Source organism: Hemicordylus capensis, chromosome 2 (assembly GCF_027244095.1).
Source record: "Hemicordylus capensis ecotype Gifberg chromosome 2, rHemCap1.1.pri, whole genome shotgun sequence".
In the NCBI taxonomy this organism is placed as follows: Eukaryota; Metazoa; Chordata; class Lepidosauria; order Squamata; family Cordylidae; genus Hemicordylus; species Hemicordylus capensis.
This window is the reverse complement of record NC_069658.1, coordinates 20129034-20153664: the sequence shown is the minus strand read 5'-3', so window position 1 is coordinate 20153664 and position 24631 is coordinate 20129034. Positions and strand designations below refer to the sequence as shown.

The window sequence follows — 24631 nt, the reverse complement described above, 5'->3', positions numbered from 1 at the left end:
TTGTGGGCCTCCAAGACAGGACAGGGATTCTTTTGATGTACTGCCTTGGGATTGTTTTAATGAAAGCCAATATATAAATTTAACAATAAATAAAACAAACAATAAAAAATACCTCCCACCTTGCTGCGCCTCAGTTTTCCTGCCTGAGCTGTTGGAATGGCCTCTGAGATGGTGCTGGGCTCTTCCAGACTGAGCCTTTGGGGATTTCAACATCCACACTGAAGCCCCCTCCATGGGGGCAGCTCAGGAGTTCATGGCTGCCACAATAACCATGGATCTGAAGTACCGTTAGGCTGAACACATGCAACAGGGTAAACACTGGATCTGGTGTTTGTTGGGCAGGATGCAGGCGATCTGAATAACAATGAATACTTAATTGTCATGGACAGTTCACTACTGGTGAGGCTTTCTGTGTACTCTGGCCTTCATGAGGTGGGGGTGGGCTCACTAAGAAGGTTTGCCCCAGAGGCTTTTGGATAGGGTAAGTTTCCAGGGAGCTCTCAGCGGGTTTTCCTATTGCCAGGTTCTGGGAACTTTATTGAAGTGCTGGTTGCCCTCTCGTATTGAGAGGCAACCCAGGCACTAGATACAGTTGCTCCTAAGTGCCCTCTCTGGCTTAGTAGAGTCCAATCAGTTCCCCACTTTTCTGGGGAGCTTAGGGCAATTAGTCAACCTAGACAGTGGCTAAGAGCATCACTGGATGGAATCCAACTGAACACCGGTGAGAGCCCATTTTAGAGAGACTACCTGATGATGGTGATGGCAGAAAAGAAAGTTTGCTTTTCTGCCACTATTACATCCATGCGGTTAGGAGGCAATCATTAGACTGCTTCTGAAGAAGCCTGCATTGGATCCTTCAGAGTCAAGCAACTATAGGCCTGTCTCCAATTTTCCGTGGCTGGGCAAGGTAATTCATAGGGTGGTCTTGGAGGAACCTGATTATCTAGACCCATTTCAAACAGGCTTTCAGGCAGGTTATGGGGTGAAGACTGCCTTGGTTGGCCTGACAGATGATTCCCAGTTGGGAATCGACAGGGGAGTGAGACTCTGCTGGTCTTTTGGATCTCTAGGAGGCTTTTGATACTATTGACCATAGTATCCTTCAGGAGCATCTGAAGGAGTTGGGGGCGGGAGGCACTGCTATGCAATGGTTCTGCTCCTACCTTTGGGGCATATTCCATATGGTGTCCCTTGGAGACTGTTGATCTTCAGAATGTGAACTTTCATATGGCATCCCCCAGTGCTCCATACTGTGTTCAATGCTTTTTAACATCTACATGAAACTGCTGGGAGAGATCATCAGGAGATTTGGTGCAGGGTGTTATCAGTATGCTGATGACACTCAAATCTATTTCTCCATCTCAACATCATCATAAAATTGCTTAACCTCTCTAAATGCCTGCCTGGAGGCAGTGATGGGTTGGATGAGGAATAACAAACTGAGACTGAATCCAGATAAGACAGAGAGGTACTTATTGTGTGGGATCAGAACTCAGGAGACAATTTTGATCTGTTGGTTCTAGATGGGGTCAGATCTCCCCAGAAGGAACAGGTATGCAGTCTGGAAGTGCTTCTGTATCCAAACCTCTCCCTGGTGTCCCAGGTTGAAGTGGTGGCCAGAGGTGCTTTCTATTGGCTTTGGCCGATACGTCTGCTGTGTCCATTTCTTGAGAGAAACCATCTCAGAACTTGATTCGCTCTATGTGGGGCCGCCTTTGTACGTAGTCCGGAAACTCCATTTGGAATAGAATGTGGCAGCCAGGTTGGCCTGTGGATCAACTCAGAGAAACCATATTTTTCCTATACTATAAGAACTACACTGGATACCAAGATGCTGGTTATAATCTATAAAGCCCTAAACAGCTTACGCCCTGGGTATTTAAGAGAACATCTTCTTCGCCATGAGCCCCATCATCCATTGAGATCATCCGAAGAGGTCCTTCTGCAGTTGCCACCAGATTATCTGGTGGCTACAATGATGGGCCTTCTCTGTTGCTGCCACAAGACTCTAGAATGCACTCCCTGTTGAAATAAGCGTCTACCCATTTCTGACAACTTTTTAAAAAGTCTTTAAAGACTTCCTGCCCATCCAACATTTTTAACTTTCTTTCTTTCTTTCAACATATTTTTATACCGCCCAAATCTTACATCTCTGGGCAGTTGACTGTGGTTTTAAAATTGTCCATTTTTGCCTTAATTTGTTTTATATTGTTGTAAACTGCCCAGACGTGGAAGTTTGGGGTGGTCCACAAATTAAATGATTGATAGACAGAAAGACAGACACAGACAAAAGCCAACAGAGTTGTTTCAAGTAACCAGAGCGTTGCATATCGCCAACAAAGGCACTTGGGGAAGAGTCCTCTATGGTCTGCTTTTACCAGTTTGCTTGAACTGGTCGCCCTTCCTTGTGAAGACCAAGCCAGCCTCTTTCACTCATGCCTTAGTCATGTTGCGTTTGGATTATTGCAATGTGCTGTACATGGGGCTGCTCTTGAAAGGTATTCAGAGACCACAGATGGTACAGAAAGTGACAGTCTTACTGGAGCTTCCTAAAGTTCACGTATTACACCTAACTTGAAGACCTTATAGGTTATAATAAGGTACAATTTATTTGTTCAATTCTTTTACCACCTTTCATGAGACATCCCAAGGCGGTTTACAATTCAAGGTGCTGGTTAAATGGCTTGGACCCCATGTGTTTTAAGGGTTGTCTATCTGACTGGGAGGGCTCTGCTCTGTATGCTAACACTTGCTGAAGCTTGTTTAGCTGAGTATGCAAGGCAGGGCCTTCTCAGTGCTTGCCCCCCACCCCAGGTTGTGGAATCTGCTCTTAGATGAGATCCACATACAGTAGCTCCCTCAATCCCAGACTTTTGGAGAAGGCTGCTCCTTTTACATAATGAATGGCACTCCTCTGATTTCCTTTTAGTTCATTGTAACTGTGTTTGTCCGACCCCGGACCAAACACCCCTGGACTGTTCGGGAGTTCGTGAATTTTTTAAGTCGCTTATCCATTTTGTGGGAGTTCCTTGAGGTGGCCAGGGTGGGTCGACCGAGGTTCCCCCTCCCCCTGCCCGGCTCCGTTATCACCCAATCCAGCCGGCCAGTTCTTCGACCAGTTTGGGCCTCTGTAGATCAGCACAGTGGCCATTTTGGATGCCACTGCACATGCACAAATGGCCTCTGCGAGGCCTGGCATGGCCCAGGGCCTCGCAGAGGCCATTTGTGCATGTGTGGTAGTGTCCAAAGTGGCCACTGCGCCAAACTATGGACGTAGTTTGGCATGGTGGCCATTTTGGATGCTGCCGTGCATGCGCAAATGGCCTCTGTGAGGCCTTGGATCATGACAGGCATGTGCGGCAGCATCCAAAATGGCCACCGTGCCAATCTACAGAGGCCCGAACCAGCCGAAGGGGGTGATAATGGAGGCTGGCAGGGGGAGGGGAACCTCTGCGGACCCCCTTGCCGCCTCAAGGAACTCCCACAAAGGGAGTGACATTAAAATTAAAAAAAAACACCCCCCAAAAAAATCATGAACCCCCTCCAGACCAGGGGGAGGGTTGAGGGGGTGCCGGAACGAACTGGTCCAGTCAGAGGTTCAAGTCCTATCCAGACTTGAACTGAACCGGGCCAGCTGGTTCTGTGCACATCCCTATTTGTTGTTATATACGTTTGTTGTTGTACGTATTTAAATATGCATTTGTTGTTAAACATGTATTTAAATAAAACATATTTTTGTTTTTCAGTTATTTGCTGCCCTGGAGTCCCAGTATGAAGGGATATAAATGTAAATAAATAAAATATATTCAATTGCCTTTTTGACTGAGAGGCAACCAAGATGGAGTACTACAACTCATACAGACCCATAAGATACGTATCAATTTCTTCCAGGCAAATAGCTTGGCGAGACCTACTTGTGAGTTTTTGACGTTCTGGGCAGGGCTACCTCTGAACATAACATACATATGGTAAACAAACCAGTTCTTATCTCATATTGGCTGCCTACTCATTTCTGAGCTCAGTTTAAGATGTTGGTGTTAACTTTTAGAGCCTTGACCAGATTGTCTCTGGAACTATCTACCCAAACGGAACCCTTAAGATCAGCTGGAGAAGCCCCGTTATCTGACCCCTTGTTACGTGTACATGATGAACTGTACACGGGACAGCGCTTTTTTAGTGGTGGTGCCAAGATTGTGGAATATCTTCTCTGAGAAGATCTCTTGGACGACTCGATTTGTTTTTAAATACCTAGTGAAGGCCTTTTTTTGTTTGTTCCAATTCAACAACCTTTTAATATCTCATTCAACTGCTTAGGGTCTGCTGCCTTTAAATTGTTACTTATATTTTAGTGCTGGTTTTTACGGTGGGTGTGTTTTTTAATCATTGCATCTTTCTTCATTGCAAGCTGCTCTGGTTTTTATAGAAAAGAACCAACAGGAAAACCTAGCATCAACTTGCACATCCATAACTGTCTTCCTCCCCACCCCACAGTGAAAAGGGCAACCATGTTAGTGTGGAAAGTTTATATTCAGTCAAAGATGTACAATGCCGCCTCAACTGCTCTGGGACCATGTTGTACTGTGGCACCGCGACCTCACAGGGAAGGAGCAAGGGTGTTTGTAAGCAGAAAGGCTTTTCATGCCCCCGACAGCTGCCTGGAGACGGAGCTGAATCAGCCTCTTGAGCATGTAACATTTTACATGATTATATCAAGAAGGGTATGCTTCCTCCTCGCTTCCATATTTGTCATTCAGCACCACTGCATCCCCCCTCCTTCAAATCCCTCCTCAAAACCCACTTTGTTTCCATGATGTTTTTGGGCTTTCCCTTTACTACTCAACCACTGGACAAAACAAAGACGACATGTGTGTAACTGCACTTGCGCTCACCCATCCTTTGAAACTTGTTCCTCATTCATGCCCTCTCCATTTCACTCCGTGAAGATGCAGTACGCCGTCATTGCTATATAAATGTATGAGTCAACAACAGTGCTTCTGCTTCCATATCCCCTGTTTAGTCATTAATTATGGAATTTCAACTTGCCCTCAAATGTGGATCATTAGTTCAGGTAAAAGCAAGACAACAATTCAATCAAGGCAGAGCTTCAATATATAGGCCTCTATATATACCAGTACAGAAGTATACCCAGACACCCATTCAGATGGTGGATGCATCCATTTAAAAAAGGAAGAGTACTGATTTTTAAAAGTCAAAAAATCAAGCAACCAAGTGAGAGCTGGCCAGCTGCCCGATTTTTAAAAATCCCTTTTCCCACTTTTTATCAGGGTTTGCACATGGATAGTAATAATTCACAGGTGTGATGTAAAACCGCTGAAATATGAGACATTGCTGTCATTACTCTTGTGAATTACAACTTTTTTCATATGGGCTTGTGATCAATTATAAGGGCAATCCATGTAATATATAGAATATATATAATAGTGTGCCACAGTCTAATGTAATTTATTTCCATCAGTGAGGTAATATCACCCAGCACACCAGAGGCCAAACCTAGAAGTTCATTGTGAAGGTTATTTCTTCACATCAAAGGTCTGCTTTGCACCACTGTCAAACCTTCCCTTCTCACTCTCATGTCAGGTGCTTTCATTTCACAATCAACACCATTGCAGGTTGTGACTTGGGGGAAAATAAGACCAAATGGTTATGACCAAGGCTACACGCATCCACACTGAAGACATATCCAGACACAAGGAACAAATCAACCTACCCACCCACCCACCCAAAACGTCTTCTGTGCCTAATTTGAATCTCAATCTGGCTAAACTCAAAGACCACAGAAACATAGAAAGCTGCTTTATGCCAACTTAGACCCTTCTAGCTCAGTCACTACACTGACTGGCAGCAGCTTTCCAAGGTTTCAGGCAGGGGTCTCTCCCAGCCCTACCTGGGAGGTGCCAGGGATTGGACCTAGGACCTTCTGCATACAATGCAAATACTCTACCACTGAGCCAAGCTGCATTCTACTGAATCAGGCCACTGATCCATCTAGCTCAGTGATGGCTACCCTGACAGGCAGTAGTACTCCAAGGCTTTCAGCACCACTGTGCTACAGCCCCATCCATGCAGGCTTGCTGGACCAGAACAAGAAGTCCATCAAATTCCAGCACTCTGTTGTCCACACTGGCTGGACGCCTTCAGAAATCCCACAAGCATGGCTTGCAAGAATAACCCCTCCACTGCTGCTGTTGCTCCCCCCACTCAGGAATTGATATCCAAAGGTCAACTGCAAGGGTCCCCAGATGCTGCTGGAATACAAAGGCCATTGTGACTGGGGTTGGTGTGTCTTGTTGCCCAGTCACATCTGGGGACTCAAGCTGGGGACCCCCTGGGTCTACTGCCTCTGAACGAGGATGTTCTAGACATTTATTGGTTTCCACATTACTACCTGTCCTAAGTCCTCAAATGAGTGGTCTGGAAGTCAAAACATCAGTTCAGCCATGGCAGAGAACACCACTTAAAGAACAGGTGAGTGTTGACAGAGGAGCACCATTTATTTATTTTAATTATTGTTCAATTTTTATACCGCTTTTCATTAAGTATCTCAAGGCAGTTTACAGAAGTTAGAATTCCATAAAACTTACATTTAAAACCTTAAAATCAATGTAACATTAAAACCACAAACCACAGGTCTTGAGTTTTTTTAAAAGGAGCCACAATTGTCACAGAGTGGACATTCACTGAGAGAACATTCCAGAGTCTGGGGGCAACAACAGAGAAGGCCCTGTCCCATGTGCATGACAATCTAGCCTCTCTCAGGGTCAGCACATGGAGCAAAGGCCCCCCTCCCGATCTTGTTGGGTGGGCAAAAACCCATGGAGGCTAGTGGTCCTCCAGGTACCTTCAGGGCCCTAACTGTTAAGGGATTTAAAGGTAAATAATCAGCACCTTCAATTGGATCTGGAAACAAATTGGCAACCAGTGCAGCTCTTTCAGAAATAGGAGTAATATGCTCTGAGCGAGCAGTTCCAGAGATTAGCTTTACAATCATTGCACACGTATTCCTTCTAAAGTAATTCTGCAGATCTGTCAAAAAGATAGCTAAGCATGCCAACTATTTTGTGTCGCTTCAGCAAAATCTGTAACCATCTGGTGCTCTAGGCCCAGCATTTTTTTAAAGTATCTGTAGGTCCCAACAGTTTCTGTTTTTCAACAGAGATGAAGAAGATTCTGCATAACCATCCAGACAACTTACTTCTGAGGAGGTTTGTTTCCCTGGCTCAGCTACCCTAAGAACAATCCCACAAACGTGTGAAAGTTTCCTCGTTCTGCTACCAATTAAAACCAGAGGCTTAAAATGGCACTGCTATGAAGCAAAGATGGTAGTTGTTGATAACTGCCACTGAGATGCTGGAATGGCAGCAAAGTCAAAACAAATATGGCTGCCTTTTTGAAGAAAGAAACCTGTTTTGTTTGCTTTATACCAACACCCAAGGAAGTCTGGGCAGAGTGCTTCCCCTAGCAGAGCACTAACGGTAAAGCAGACACTGGAAAACGAAGGCTTTTGCTGCATCCAAGTGGATCACAGAAATAGGTTCAGGCAAGAAAGGCAATTCCACGGAACAGTTTAATTGCCAGCACATTAATTATATGGGCCGGTCAGCAGCTTTATGTTGCCACCTGTTGGATAAATACAAGTCTAGCTTTTACAGTGCAGTCTTGTTCAGCATTTACATTGACATAAAGTTCTCTGCAAATGTGCAATCTTCTCCCCAGCCAGTTTAATCAACATCCCCTTACTGAGTTCTCTCCCCCTAACAAACCCAGGATTACTTACCCAATGTCATTTATTTTTTTAAATTATTATTTCTTGTTTACACAGTCAGACAGGTGTTATTGACTGGTTTGTTTGATCCAGACATCGAGTCCTTCCCAAGGACCTGGGATGGCTGAATTTTTTTGTCAATTGTTATAGATATCGTCGCAGAATATAGGCTTTTCCCAGTAAAGCTGCTTTTTGTAATTGGCTGATGGTGATTTCTGTGGCCCCTATGGTGTCGAGGTGCTCTTCAAGGTCTTTTGGAACTGCACCTAGGGTGCCAATTACCACTGGGATTATTTTGGTCTTTTTCTGCCACAGCCTTTCAATTTCAATTTGTAGATCTTTGTATTTTGTGTTTTTTTCCTATTTCTTTTTCTTCTATTCTGCTATCCCCTGGTATTGCTATGTCGATTATTTTCACTTGTTTTTCTTTCTTCTCAACTACAGTCATATCTGGTGTATTGTGTGGCAGATGATTGTCTGTTTGTAGTCGGAAGTCCCATAATATTTTTACATCTTCATTTTCTACAACTTTTTCAGTTTTATGGTCCCACCAATTTTTGGCTACAGGTTGCTTGTATTTTTTGCAGATGTTCCAGTGTATCATCCCTGCTACCTTGTCATGCCTTTGTTTGTAGTCAGTCTGTGTGATCTTTTTACAACAGCTGATTAGGTGGTCCACTGTTTCATCTGCCTCTTTACAAAGGCGGCACTTGCTGTTTGTGGTGGATTTTTCGACTTTTGCTCTTATTGCATTTGTTCTTAGTGCCTGTTCTTGCGCAGCCAATTATCTATATATTTAATCCCCATAGACGTGCCTCAGCCTCTGTGGGGATGCATCCCGGCAACCCAGCTGATTGGCCAGGCAGCGGAGCGGAGGAACGCACCTGATTGGCTGAGACGCATCTGTGGTGGAGGACAGAGGCAGCGGCGGGTTAGGGTTAGGGGAGGCCAGCGGCGGCCCGGCCCGACCAGGGAGGCCGGTGGTGATGGGCCTGGCCAGGGAGGCCGGTGGAGGCGGCGGCCCGGCCGCGGAGGCCGGTGGCGGCGGGGGCCCGGCCCGGCCGCGGAGGCCGGTGGTGGCGGGGGCCTGGCCGCGGAGGCCAGGGCCCGGCCCGAACGCGGAGGACGGTGGCAGCCCGGCCAGAGACTGCGGGGGGGGGGGGGGACAGAGGTAGCCAGCCCCCAGAAACACGCAGATGCTCTGTGCGGGGGTCGGCTTGTTATTATTATTATTTCTTATTTACACAGTCAGACAGGTGTTATTGACTGGTTTGTTTGATCCAGACATCGAGTCCTTCCCAAGGACCTGGGATGGCTGAATTTTATTGTCAATTGTTATAGATATCATCGCAGAATATAGGCTGTTCCCAGTAAAGCTGCTTTTTGTAATTGGCTGATGGTGATTTCTTTGGCCCCTATGGTGTTGAGGTGCTCTTCAAGGTCTTTTGGAACTGCACCTAGGGTGCCAAGTACAACTGGGATTATTTTGGTCTTTTCCTGCCACAGCCTTTCAATTTCAATTTGTAGATCTTTGTATTTTGTGATTTTTTCTATTTCTTTTTCTTCTATTCTATTCCCTGGTACTGCTATGTCGATTATTTTAACTTGTTTTTCTTTCTTCTCAACTACAGTTATATCTGGTGTATTGTGTGGCAGATGATTGTCTGTCTGTAGTCAGAAGTCCCATAATATTTTTACATCTTCATTTTCTACAACTTTTTCAGTTTTATGGTCCCACCAATTTTTGGCTACAGGTAGCTTGTATTTTTTGCAGATGTTCCAGTGTATCATCCCTGCTACTTTGTCATGCCTTTGTTTGTAGTCAGTCTGTGCGATCTTTTTACAACAGCTGATTAGGTGGTCCACGGTTTCATCTGCTTCTTTACAAAGGCAGCACTTGCTGTTTGTGGTTGATTTGTCTACTTTTGCTCTTATTGCATTTGTTCTTAGTGCCTGTTCTTGTGCAGCCAGTATTAAACCCTCTGTTTCTTTATTCAAGTTGCCATTCTTAAGCCATTGCCAGGTCTTGCTGATGTCTGATTTTCCACTTATATTGTGCAAATACTGACCATGCAGGGGGCTTATTTTTCCATTTTTCTGCTCAGTTCTTGACTTGTTCTTTCTTGTAGGCCTGCTTTGTTTCATTCGTGTTGAATAGTTTCGCATAACTGGCCATTTGAAGTGCATCTTCTTCACTGTCCTTGATATATTCTTCAAGGCCTCTTTTCTCCTCCTCTACTGCTTGATGGACTTGCAGCATTCCTCTTCCACCTGAGCTGCGAGGGAGGTATAGCCTATCTACATCACTGCGGGAGTGCAGAGCATGATTGATGGTCATGATTTTCCTGGTCTTACGATCTAGCGTCTCTATCTCTGCCTCGGTCCAGTCTATTATTCCTGCAGTGTATCTGATAACAGGTATAGCCCAGGTGTTTATGGCGTGTATGGTGTTCCCGCCATTGTAGTTTAGACTTTAGGATTTTTCTAACTCTCCTGATGTATTCACTTCCAATTTTTCTTTTAACTTCAGTGTGTGCGATGTTATTAGCCCGGAGAATGCCCAAGTATTTGTAATGTTCTTTCTCTTCCAGGTTCTTGATGTGGCTTCCATTGGGCACTTCTATTCCTTCTGTTTTTCTTATTTTCCCTCTGTTCATTCTTAATGCAGCACACTTGTCTAGTCCAAACTCCATTGCTATATCGCTACTGAATATATGGACAGTGTTTAGCAGTGATTCAATTTCTGACTGGGACTTTCCATACAACTTCAGATCGTCCATGTACAGCAGATGGTTGATTTGACTTGATGCAATGAATCAAAGGCTTTCTTGTAGTCAATCCATGCAACACTTAGATTGGTTTTTCTTCTCTTGCAATTTTCTAAAATCATTATGTCAATCAGCATCATCATCATCATCATTATTATTAATTCGATTTCTATACCGCGCTTCCAAAAATGTCTCAGGGTGGTTTACACAGAGAAATAATAAATAGATAAGATTATGTTATCACAATTTGTGCTTCTCCAGCCCCACTCCACATAATAGGCGTTGCTGGCAGAGGTGGGGAAACATATAATGTGATGGCATCTCAACACTAGGTAAGCATTCTGACATGTTTAACGGGAGATGGGGAGACTCAGCATGGAATTGCCAGTTTGGGTGCCATTCCCATATTGCGCGAAACATGCAATTACAGTTTTAGAAACTGGAAAAGCTCAGGCCCAGGGTATATAAGGTAACGTCTTCTCAATTATGAACCCTGCCACTTATTGAGATCACCTGGGGAGAACGATCTGCAATTGCCACCAACTTGTCTGGGGGCTACTTGCGGACGGGCCTTCTCCTGAGGCTTTGTAATGCACTCCCTGCAGTAATAAGAGCCTCTCCATCTTTGACAGCTTGTAAAAAGCATCTTAAAGATACATTTGTTCATCCAGGTTTTTAATTAGATTTACAGAATCTGGAATTGTTTTAAATTGTTTTCGTTTTTTTAACCACCCAGACACGTGAGTTTGTGGCAGTCTATAAATATGCTAAAATAAATAGAACACAAGATTTGTGGGGGGGGGGCACAGCAAGTGTGGAGCTCGCCATCTTTTGCCTTCTGATTTGCTGACTCTTTCAAGTACACTATTCTGATGCTTTCAGGATTTTAGCAACCCAGGAGAGCTTCATACTCTTTGCTCCCTACCCCTAAAGAAAACTGACAAGCGTATTTACTGCAATCGTAACCAATGCTTGTGATCCATGCTGAGGGTTTACAAACTGAATTATGCATAGTAGGGGCGATAGAAATAAGCTTTATTTACCCATTCACTTTGAAGTATTTAATTCAAACGACATACTTAATAACATTCTGCTATACAGTTTTGATCTTTAAACACAGACAATTCTCTGTTCTCTTGCACTGTAACTAGAACTTTTTGTTACACACACATATACAAAATTCCAAAAGTCCTTGCCATTTACAAATATTATGAGTAAGGCAGTGTTTTTAAAAAGTGAAATTAAGCCATTCTCTTAAGCAGCAAAAGTGTGTAAATTAATAAAGACAATATCACTGAATTTTCCATCTTGGCAACTCCCTTTATTCTGCAATGCAAGCTGTCAGATACAACAGTAATGCTGATGAAAGAAAAAAGCCTGTGGTTTCTGACAGCAGCAGTGAACTCTGACCCTTGAGGACCATAAAGCAGCCAACTTGGGCCCATTTTACATGAATGGAGCAAAGTGATTTACGTGGACTGGTCTAAGTTTCAAGAGACAGATAACATCTTATGAAAAGCCACAGAAATTATGGGAAGAGCCTTCTAAGCACAATTTTAAAGATGGCCAAGCTTTACAGTACAGGAGATTTTCAAGGATGTACAACTGGATGTTAATGTGTGCACATAATTTACTGCCTTCTTGTTGAGCTTGAAACTTGGCTCACCTTTTCCAGACCTTATGAAGTGCTTTGGAAAACTGAAGAATTTTTGTTTAACCCACTAACGGGCACTAGCGCAATACAAAGACACTGCTCAACTGGTCTAATCTTTGGTGCAGAACTACATGTGACACACACTCAGCAGCTGTTAAAAATTAAGCCCTCTGTCAAGTCTCCCCCCTTTCTAACAGTTATTTTTTACACACACACACACCCTCTCTTTAATATTTCTACTCCCAGAGCAGGTCACAAACAATATACAAGTAAAAATATAAAATGTGTGTGTGCGCGCTGATGTCACATCATTGTATTCTTACCCTGCCAACCAACAGTGTCAGGTACAGAAAATGAGAAAATGACAACAACATCATGGTATTGGAACACAGACACGTTTTACTAGATGGGGCAGAACTTGACATATGGCTGCCAGTTTCAGTCACAGTATTTTTATTTTATGATATGTGCTTCAAATACAGCATGCAGACAGCTCAAAATACAGCGAAGTATATGTCCATGTGCGAGAGAGAAATCTATCATGAAAATCATACCAAGGGCCATTTCCAGTTCAGCTACATGTTAAGCAGATGCTATGCCACTGTTTGTGCACACCAAATGCCACAAGAGGGAAGCGAATAATGAAAAGGTTACCCTTCTCCTCCCCCAGGACAGAACTGCTCTCTTTGCTAGTAATTTAGCATATGGCTTGAAAATCTGCATGTTTGTTCTATACTAGTAAAAGGGCTTGCAGTTTGCTAGCATTCCTCCTGTATGACAAAGTGACCATGCACTCTTCCTTCACTCCCTGCTAGCTGATGACCAGAAGAGATGTTCTGTTTTGAGGATGTAATAGTATTGCTGTCAGGAACCCTTAAAAAGACAAATTCTACAAGACTGCATGAGATTGACAAATCAAGATATCTAGTACAAAAATCTTCATGTATTTCGATTTCTTCTGCAAGTTTTGTGGAAATCAGACACGGATTGAAAAGCAGTGCACTGAAATAATATAGCTTATTTCTTTATCATTCTGTTCAAGACCAGACTTTCTGTCTCTCAAAGTACCCAAGGAAATTGTCAAAGTTTGTCAAAAGGCATCATTTCTCATATTTTTCTACAGGAAGCATTTCCCTGCTTTTTCTGTTAATGAATTCTAATGAATTTTTCCAGGGATTTTGGTTTTTCTCATAGTGTGGGTGAGGTCTGGAACCTACCTGTGGAAACGGCATGTTACTATCTTTCGTGATTTGGTCTGGGAGTTTGATAGATAGATAGATAGATAGATAGATAGATAGATAGATAGATAGATAGTGAAATAAAGTTCAGCTTTCAAAAACAAAAAAAAACCTCAACAATCCATAGGGCAGGGGTTCCCAACTTTAGGTCCTCAGATGTTGTTAGACTACAACTCCCATCATCCCCAGTCACAATGGCCAATGGCTGAAGATGATGAGAGATGAGAAACATCTGGGGACTCACCTTGGAGAACCCCTTTGATAGGCTAAACATCTGTTTTTAAAAGTTTACTTGTCTTAAAAGTAAAGGAATCAAGGAATGTGTACAACATTTTCAGCAGTAAAGAGAAAGAGACAGGAAAGATGACTTTTTTTATGGCTTCTATAGACATTTCTACATGAGATGTGCACTGGTCTCATGGTACTTAATACACGCCTCTGTTCCTGAAACAAACTTTGGAAACAGTAGATTAGAAACATATCAAAATATAGGTCTGTGAAAAGCAGAAGCCTGATGACTTATGTGAGAGGACTTAATTTTCAGAAATATTCATAGACAGCAATGACAGCTGAAGGGGGAAGAATGTAAGATATGAAACTGCAAAACTACAGAGAAAGCAAGAGGAAAGTGAAAGAGTGCATTTGGTTCAATTGAAAGGTTGCAGCATGCTGACCATGAAAGGGACTGGAGAGCTACTGAAGAAGAGTCCCCAAGGCCATCTCACCAATATGCTCTGGCAGCGCAGTGGATTGTGCCGCTGAAGGAATACGGAATCAGTCAGGAGAGGCTGCATCTTGCTCTTTATCCCAACTATCAGCCATGGGTATAAAGCCAAGAGCAGCCGGGTTTCATTTTTAATCTTAAGACTGCCAATCACAGTTTTTAGAAAGCTTCTTAAATCTTGGCTTTTTACCCAGGCTTTTACATGGCTGTTTCTACTGCTGCTTCTATGTGTTTTTACTCATTTATCGTTTTTATGCTTGTATTTTATAGTTTTTAAATTAGATTTGTTTTATATTTTTAGCTTAATATTTTAATTGTCAGTTTTATTGTATGTTTTTAACTTTTGTAAAACACCTTGGGGTTGTTTTTAATGAAAGGCGGTATAGAAATTCAACAATAAATAAAATAAATAAAATCATTTCAGATAATGCCTGCTTAAAACCAATCCAAACTTGTTTATTCTGAATGGGTACTCTTTGAGGGATCTCCCATTAATGGGAAGCCATAACTTGGCTTATTCAATAGGTCAGGTTACTACAAAAAATGTCTTCTCAATTCCTTAGTCTACAGTTAATCTTAAAGGCATATTTCGGCAAACAAGTTCTTGTTGCCATGTACCTGCTGAAATGCAATGGCTCCTTCAGAAGCCTAAAAACTGCCTTTAGCTCTTGAATGTAAGAAGAATCCTAGCCTTCTCTGTCACACTCTTTCCTCAAGACAAAGGCAACCACCTACCAGAGGCCTTACATAGGGACATAGGAAGCTGCCATATACTGAGTCAGACCATTGGTCCATCTAGTTCAGTATTGTCTTCACAGACTGGCAGCAGCTTCACCAAGGTTCCAGGCAGGAATCTCTCTCAGCCCTATCTTGGAGAAGCCAGGGAGGAAACGTGGAATCTAGATGCTCTTCCCAGAGCGGCTCCATCCCTTGAGGGGAATATCTTACAGTGCTCACACATCAAGTGTCCCATTCAAATGCAACCAGGGTATACCCTGCTTAGCTAAGGGGACAAGTCATGTTTGCTCCCACCAGACCAGCTCTCCTTTACGATGCTCTGCCTTTACCAACTTTTACTAACTCATCGCAAAGTTGGCCTTTATGATGCTCAGCCAACCACTGAGCCTGAAGACATGGCAGGTGGATAGGACTGGGCAATTGATGACTTGGCACCATTTACTGACTGCTGAACCAGGCCCTTTCCAGCCCAGCATGTAGGAACTGCATGAGTGCTTCCTGCAGGTAATGGAATTTCAAAGAGGACTGCTGGGGCAGGGGGCAAGTTGTTTTTAGCATCTTCACAATATCTTTCAGGCAGCACCTCTAATTTAGGTCACCATCCATCCACAGAAATTTGGAAATACTATCTAGATAAAATTTCAGAGTGCATCTCACAACACATTTCCAGTCTGACCACTGGTGCAGAGCAAGTTGCTCACTCCAGTTTATTTTTTAACTATTTGCCAAAAAATTGTTAGAAAGTTCAATTTTCCCCCAAATGCAAAACTTCAAAACAAAGGAAAAATCAACAGCAAAAAATCTCTTTTTTGGGTACCAATAGCTGTGGCTCAACAATACAGGAATATACAATGAAATTCAAACTTGAATCAATTTGGGTCAAATAGGGTGGGGGTGGTAGTCAACCTCAAATCTAATCACCCTCAAAATAAAGGGCCCGATTCAAAGTTGGGGAGAATCACCCCTGATTTGACCCAAATTGATTCAGGTGATTCAAGCACCATTTTTCCAGGGAGATCTTATCTAACAATTGGGCCAGCAGGTAGACCAGGCCTCTGCTCCAGACTCGGCACACCTGTCTGGTGTGGAGAAAGTGAATACAGAGAAATTTCTCTCTCACACACATAACACTAGAACCAGGGGTCATCCCAAGAAATTGATTGCCAGGAAATTTAGGACCAACCAACAGAAGTACTTTTTCACACAATGCACAATCAACTTGTAGAATTCTCTGCCACAAGATGTGGTGACAGCCAACAGCGTGGATGGCTTTAAGAGGGGCTTGGATAACTTCATGTAGGAGAGGAGTATCAACAGCTAATAGTCGGAGGACTAAAGGTCACCTCCAGCCTCAAAGGTAGGATGCCTCTGAATACCAGTTGTAGGGGAGTAACACCAGGAGAGAGGGCCATGCCCTCAACTCCTGCCTGCAGGCTCCCAGTAGCATCTGGTGGGCTGCTGTGTGAAACAGGATGCTGGACTAGATGGGCTTTGGGGGCCTGATCCGGCAGGGCTGCTCTTATGTTCTTATGCCTACCTCAGAGGACTGCCTGCCTTGGAGGATAGACCAGTCCTCCGAGGCAGGCTAACACACTACATCCAGTGCAGAGGGCTGGTCTACCCACCAACCCTTATTGATGGACCAGGTCAACCCAGAAAAATGGCGCCAAAAATGGTGGGCTCTCCTTCACTGGAAGTTTTCAACCAGAGGCTGGACAACCATTTGTTAGGGTTGCTATAGCAGATTCCTACACTGAGCAGGGGGTTGAACAAGGAGACCTCCAAGGTTCCTTCCAACTTTAACATTCTATGATTAAGCTTCTGCACTATGGTGTGGTCCAGACAGAAGGTGAGACTACTGCAGATACAAAGTTATTGAAAGTCTTTCTACCGCAGACATAGGAAGAGCAAACTAGTTTTTAAACTAAGCATGTAGGAGCACCATGTATTTTCATAGCAGCTTCTATTTTTGCATTCTAGACTTGGTTCACCCTTCGATATGGTGCAAAATTACCTCAACTCTGCCAGCCAGAAGGGATATATACAGATGCTTTATTAGGAGAGAACCTCAGAAACTAGCAACAAGCCCAAATCAATACTCAGTCTCACACTAAATCCTCCTTCAACTATATCCCTGAACACTGGAAATGGATATTTTTTCAGCATTATATACATTCAAAAATGATTCATATGTACTATATTTACATTCCTGAACTTATAGTGACAATGCACTTTCCCCAAGTCTACCAAATACCTTAACAGATTAAAAGACACACTGATAATACATGTATGAGGTGAAGAGAGTAAAGTGATGGTACTTACTGGGGCCAATTACTCTAAATGGAACAATTGACTACCATAAGTAATGATTTCAAAATGCATTTATGCATCTCCTCTCCCTCCACATGTTCGGTATGGCACCGGAATGAGTGTCTCATGGCTGGACTAATGTGGAACAGCAATATACGCACACTTTGTGCACACACACACCCTTTGCAGACACACCACAAAAATCCCTATGGATTCCTGTGCTAACAGGTCAGAATACAAAGCACGGTAAAGCAGATCTTCACATTAGGTTTCTGCTTTCGGACAGAACAACAGACCCTTTGAAGAATGCTTTAAAGTACTTTTCATATTGCTGACCAGAATGATTGTAAGCCAGCTGAAGCAATGCCAAGTGGCAAAGTGAATGTCACAGGACATCCAAAAGCAGTCCACTGCTCTTTCTGCTGTCTACACACATGCAGAGTTTAATGTCTGACAAGTGAAACTGTAGTTCATATCAGCAGATGAAACTGCCTTATACTGAGATAGTTCATTGGTCCATCTCTTTCCCAGCCAGATTGAACCCAGGACCTTCTTCCATAAAAAGCGTGTGCTCTACCCCTGAGCTATGGCCCTACCCTCAAAAGGCCCTTGCCTGCATGGCCTCACTGTGGTCTTTATGCTCACTTTCACCAATCTAAGTCTTTAGATCAAAAGAAAGGATACATTGCTAGAAAAGGAAAGGATCCATCCAAATATAGTTACTTAACTGGTGCAGTGGGGAAATGACTTGCCTAGCAATCCAGAGGTTGCCGGTTCGAATCCCCGCTGGTATCTTTCCCAGACCATGGGAAACACCTATATCGGGCAGCAGCAATATAAGAAGATGCTGAAAGGCATCATCAAATACTGCGCGGGAGATGGCAATGGTAAACCCCTCCTGTATTCTACCAAAGACAACCACAGGGCTCTGTGGTCATCAGGAGTCGACATCGACTCGACGGCACACTTTACCTTCTGTCAAAATGCCTCATTTGCTAATGTCAGAGGAAAAAATGCGAGTAGTTGCACTTCAGTGCCAGTATGGAAACCTTACAGGAGTGAACTAACTATGAGAATATAATCAGATATAATAAAAAATGGGTAAAGGGAAGGGATCCCAAGTATGATCTATTCCACTGCTTTCCCTCTATACATTAAAAGTGAGAAAGAATTAACTGGATTCTTACATGGCCCGTTGTAAACGTCATTCAGTAGAGCTACTCATAATTTAGCCCAACTGAAAGGATGGCAATTATTCTGACCAACACGGATATATAAATGGCATCTGGGAAATGTTTGCAGTGGCACAGAGGTAGTGCACAATGGCACACTGAAAGTGCTCTCTTTGTTTATGTAGCATGTGTGCAAAATGTTGACCCATTACTCAGGAAGGGAGGAGGGTCTTGTGTCCCCTTTAGAGCTCTAGAAGATTCTGCAATTACAGCCAATATATACAGTCCCCATACATGTAGCTGCACTGGGGCCATAAAGGAGATCTCAGGATAACTCAGTTTCCTGCAGTTTTTAAGCATATAAATGTACGATTTCCCCAAACTTCTAAAATGTGATCAAGATTTGGAGAGACCCCATGCTTCAACATTTCTACAAATTCTTCACATTTCCAGGAGGGTGTCATAGGTCATTAGCATCCAAACTGTAAGAAGATTTGGAAACAGCATGCACAATGTTGAAAGAACAGCATTAAATTCCACATATGACCATATTGCTTTTACTTGAAAGCAGTTAAATCTATCAACAAGAAGTCGTGATATAGTATCATATTCTCTGCTTTTGACAATGTCACTGACATTTGACCTATGCTCCTATTATGTGGTCAGCTGGGCTGACCAAAGAACAGCTAAAACTAAAGAATAGACACTGACGGCAGAATTAACCCATACAGCAACTGCATCCACTTAAAAGATTCATATTTACAAATAAAAAAGGTTGTTCAGAACTTTCCTATTAACCTTTAAGAATCAACATGCATCTAGAAAAAAAAAAACAGTTGAAGATTCAATTAATGCCTTAGCCTAGGTATGATTTGTTCCTGCAACTGAACATTTAAACATATAGTTGACAATTTTTACCTATCGATTTTCTATTCAAGTTTCTCTCTCCTAGATTCAAAAGCGTGACAGAATTTGTTGAGCTGACTACTGTTTGGCTGGAGTAATCATGTTTAGTGTTTTTCTCCAATCGTAATGTTCCAGATAAAAATATTCTTGCTAAAAATGATTCATTTGTGCTATTAACTAAGCTACTGTCCAGAATGGGCATCAGGAGTTGAGGGTAACCAAGTTGTGAAATTCATTTCGGACAGATATAATGCAAACATATAGTTTTGAAATATGTAACTTTAACACTAACTCTTCAACAGAGTACATAAAATTGGCAGCAATATGGAAGAATATGGAAAATGCAGAAGCGTACTTCAAACAGAGAGTTAATCTTCCAAAGGACTCAAGTGGAACTAATCTGTTTTTGTTTTTTAAGGCATACATAAGAAGTTTTGGTGACACACAGGTTGGGTTCAAAGTAATCCCTTAGGACCGCATTATGATGCCAATCAATATATATTAGCATTTAAAATACAGATATAGAAAGAAGCTGCATCATATTTTAAGATGACAAGGTGAGATTTCACTTGTCACAGTCACAACTTAATATTTCCTCATTCAAGTTTCCCAGTTGTCCACCTACAACTAGAAGGATATACTTTCCATATCCATGTTAACGTAGTCAATGGATTGCCATTTGACTATACACAGTTGACTTTCTTTTGTCTCTACAACAGCAACTTTACAGAAAAACCGATATGTTTAAGTCTAGCATGCAATTAAAAGCTTTTTAAATGGATCATTTGCCTTTTAACTGATTAAATTTAAACAAATCAGTTAAAAAGCAGATCTGCATATTACCAACACCTTTCTGAGACCCTCAAGCAAGTACGAGCAAACTTATAACCTAACCAAAAACGACCATTCATTGTTAGAAAATATTGAGAATGATTTTTTCTGCTTTTTACTGCCCTTTTCAGGAACACAAACCAAAATGGCCTCAAAAAGCAAAACAAGATGTGCCCATAATTCTAACCCCACTGAGTAATCTATTGGTTAAATTGATTAAAATTTGCAGTTCTGAGAAATATTTATTTATTTAGCATATTTCTATACCGCCCATAACACAAGTTCTCTGGGTGGTCCACAAGACAATAAAAACAACCAATAAAAAGATCAATACACCTCAACAATTAAAATTTAAAAAGTTAAAACAATTACAACAAACACAATAAAAACAATATCTAATTAAAAGCCTGGGTGAACAAATGCGTCTTGACTGCCATTTTAAAAGCTGTAAGAGATAGGAAGCAAATATTGCTTGGGAAGAATATTAGCAGCAAAATACATCAAATTTTAGTTTGGACTCTTGGCAAAAATGGAAAATTGTTATTAAGATATTTGCTCTAAATTCTATAAAGTGGACTGCTGTTCTCTACTGATAAAACCAAGTGTTGCAATAAATGTGGAGGTATTGCCAAACAAGAAAAAAACGCAGCTCTGTATCAAGTTTCCCCCTCCCCTTCATCATGTTTAATATAACTTCCATCATCCTCTGGGCACAATGGCCAAAGACCACCTTAGTGGGGGGTTGTTACGAGCCGATATCCAACATCTGGGGATGTAAATTTCAGAACCCCCCTACATATGACACTCTTAATTGCTCGGGTAAGCTCTACCATTACACGTTCAAGTGCAATGAGAAACCATTGATGTGCCTTACACATTACTTTCAGTAGGGGCAACAGAATGCCCTGTACGCACAATATAAATAAAATTAGAATAATCGCTTACTGGTAATGTCTTGAACCTATAAGCATAGATAGTACTATGGTAATGGGCCTCAGAGTTTCAATTTTTGTCACTTTGTATCAACAAAAAACAATGCAGTTAAACATCAGCAGAAATAAATAGCTGTCAGCCAAGGCAAGCAGCATATGGTGATAATTCTATATGGATCATAAAACGCTACCAATTTATTATTTTATACATTTGTTATATAAATTTATATCCTACCTCATAGCAACAAGGGCATAAGGTATTAAAAGCCATCAAGCCCCAAAACATAAAGCTAGAACAGCAATGGCAAAAATTAATTGTACAGCAACAGTGTGTCTAATGAACAGGAGACACTAAGAGTTCACAACATGTGAGAGATTATCAAGCGCCCAAATGGATTTACTGCCCCATGCTGTTTCGTAGCATAAATGCTCCAGCTACTAGCTAAATCTCACTTTCCTACAATCGCCACCAATATAGAATTTATGGCTCTTGATACTGGTTTCACTCCTTGTATGCCTATCAGATTTTTCATATTGTAATTTATATAGGCTCCTAGTCAATAGGAATAAATATAGTTTTCTTTTAAGACCTGCACAGAAATCTATACGGAGCTCAATCAAGTGGCAGACTCCAAAAGGAAGCTTGCACAGTCTATATGCGGGAGCTCGCTACTTGCTTTGCCAGTACGCTAAGAAAGGCTCTTTGTTATTTAAATTGTGAGAAATTTAACAAAGCACTCTTTCATTTCACGTGATACACCATACACATTAGTTGATGGCAACAAATCAAGTTTGATTAAGATGTTTGAATGTAGTCCTGCATAGAGATTGCAGTATACAACATCTCTCTCCAAAACCCATAGTTCCTTTTGGCCACAGCCCATCTAAGTACACATAACTGTACCTGGGTCTACACTAGAGATGTTCAGAACATTTTGAGCTTGAAACATTACAACTCGAAATGGACCTGTTGGAAGAGCCTGTTTTGAGCTTGGAACGGAATAACCTCACTCCAAGTTGGAACGTTTTGAGTGTTCTGAGCATCATTTCGGAGGCGTGTTTTCCCCTTGCTGGCTGATTTTGGCACAGAAACCAATGCCAAAACCAGTCAGCAAGGGAAATACATGCCTCCAAAATGGTGCTCGGAACACTCGAAACATTCTGAGCTCATTCCGTCGGACCAACCGGCACAACTGGTTATTCCAATGGAACGTTCCGGGCATTTGAGTTCTGTTCCAAGCTTGGAACACAAATCCCGTTCTGTGTACATCCCTAGACTACACAAGCAGCAGAAAGAAATGGTACAACTGGAACTTGCACTTCAGGAGTATGCCCCCTCACTGTAAAGAAACACTCTGCAAGTTAAAACAAAGCACCACATCAGGGAGAAGGGTTTTTAAGATCAGCCTTTGCTGATTGTTTTTAAGAAAGCTTTGCCAGCTTTCTGCTTACGGGGAATATGTTTACACCAGGAAGCAATATGAAGAGGTAAATATATTCTACCACTGCTGCATTCCATCATCTTACTATGCTATATGCACAGATATGTCTGTGTTTGCTTACATTCAGCCCTTGTTACCCTGATCTCTCTTTCTTCTCTCCTACTGTTGACATGTAGATTGCAAGCGCTTCAGGGCAGGGACTTAGGTCATCCTTTCATTATTCTCTCAAACTGTCATATACAATGATGGTAGGACATTCGTTCATTCATTTTGCAGTAAGCTGCTCTTTGGGGAATAATTTTTTCAATACTGTGATCATGTTTTTAAAAAGGAAGCAAACTGACTTTTCCTCTACTCACACAAATATTTTCAATGTTTACTCTGACAGAAAGACTAGGTGCAATTATCTGTGGGGCCATTTATAGCAGAGGCGCCATGGAAGGACCGTAAAGAGGGAGTGGGCAAGCGTCCATGCTAACCTGCATTACACCAAACAGTGAACAAAACTGAATGCAAATCTCAAAGCACAAGACTTAATAATTTTTCTAGAAATCTGCAAGACTATATATGTCATGTCTCAGGAGACGCTAACTATAAATTCAGCATGTAGTGACATAACACAGAACTGAATATCTGCAATAATATTTCACTTAGAAATACATCCAGAACATTTATTCCTGAAATTCTGCAATGTGACTTTATTTGGCATACCTGTAGAGTTTTATTGAAACATAACCCAATAATTCTCTGCCTTGCAAGCACCTTGTAGAAAAACAGTGCACCTTGTAGGAGCCCTGGTTTAGAACGGTTTATATAGCAAAGCTTACCTGAGATGTCATCATCCACCAGATCATGCTCCTCTTCTTGAACTTTGGTTTCAGGTCCCTGTTGTTCTGGATTAGCAATAGCAGACTGAATGGCTTCTGTGGTCACTCCAGCTGAAACAAGTCAAACCACATATGTAAATCCATGTTTGTCTTGCTTAAAACTAAAGAAAATACCAATCACATTAAATAACCAACCTCAACAACAAACTCATCTCAAATTCATAAAGGAATTGGGTTTGCACTTCCAGAGACCTGCTGAAGATCATATCATGACAGAGAAGAGTTTCTTCAAGCTGGCTTTGATCTCTTTAGAATACTTCAACCAAAGAGGGGATCAATGGCAAACCAAGCTAAATGTCCCTTGAAATCCAGTGACGTGCTCTCACCATCTCATTTGTGCATGTGATGTTTTCACTGTCTGGATACAGATCACTACATTTAATAAATAGATAAAAATAACTGACCGCTCCTGGCCTATTGTGTCCAGTTGCCTAGAACTTCTTTCAAGTAGGCTTGAGCCCGAAACATTTCGGCGGGCATTGAAAAGGCCGCCGAAACGTTTTGGGTGGTGGGGGCGATTCGGTGTTTCGGCGCCGGCAGGGGTAGGGCTTTAAGGGCGGGGGAGAGTGTACTCACCCCCCCTGCCGCATTTCCCCCACCGGCGCTCTCGGAATTAGAAGCCCCTCAGGACGGCAGTGTTCCTCCCTGCCGTCCCGTTGCCCCCGTCGGCCGGAAGTGGCCAGAAGTCCCGTTCGCGCGTGCGCCCGTCATGTGCGCGCACGTACGGGCACGCGCGCACGACGGGCACACGCGCGAACGGGACTTCTGGCCACTTCCGGCCGACGGGGGCAACAGGACGGCAGGGAGGAACGCTGCCGTCCCGAGGGGCTTCTAATTCTGAGAGCGCCGGCGGGGGAAATGAGGCGGGGTGTGTGTGAGTACACTCTCCCCCACCCTTAAAGCCCTACCCCCGCCGTGCCAAACAACCTTTCGTGCACATCCCTACTTTCAAGTACTGTGAGGTGTTATTTCAAGTATTGTGAAGTGTTATCTGAGCTTGTGTGTGGCATCCCTCAGGGCTCCATACCGTCTCCAATGCTCTTTAATGTCTACATGACACCTCTGGGAGAGATCATCAAGGGGGAGAGATCAAGAAGTGGGGTCCCCCAGGGATCTGTACTGGGACTGGTGCTTTTTAATTTATTCATAAATGATCTAGAAGCAGGGGTAAGTAGCGAGGTGGCCAAATTTGCAGATGATACCAAACTCTTTTGGGTAGTGAAATCCAAAACAGATTGTGAGGAGC

The 24631-nt window shown here is 42.6% G+C and overlaps 1 protein-coding gene across 9 annotated transcripts in view; it reads right to left on the bottom strand.

The window, feature by feature from the left end:
- Positions 1-24631, bottom strand: part of WDR7 (WD repeat domain 7) — a 316220-nt gene that overhangs the window by 168714 nt on the left and 122875 nt on the right. For all 9 annotated transcript variants that reach the window (XM_053295511.1, XM_053295512.1, XM_053295510.1 and 6 more), the window contains one exon: positions 23326-23436. In XM_053295511.1, the coding sequence (XP_053151486.1) occupies positions 23326-23436 (111 nt within the window). The remainder of the gene's footprint in view (positions 1-23325; positions 23437-24631) is intronic.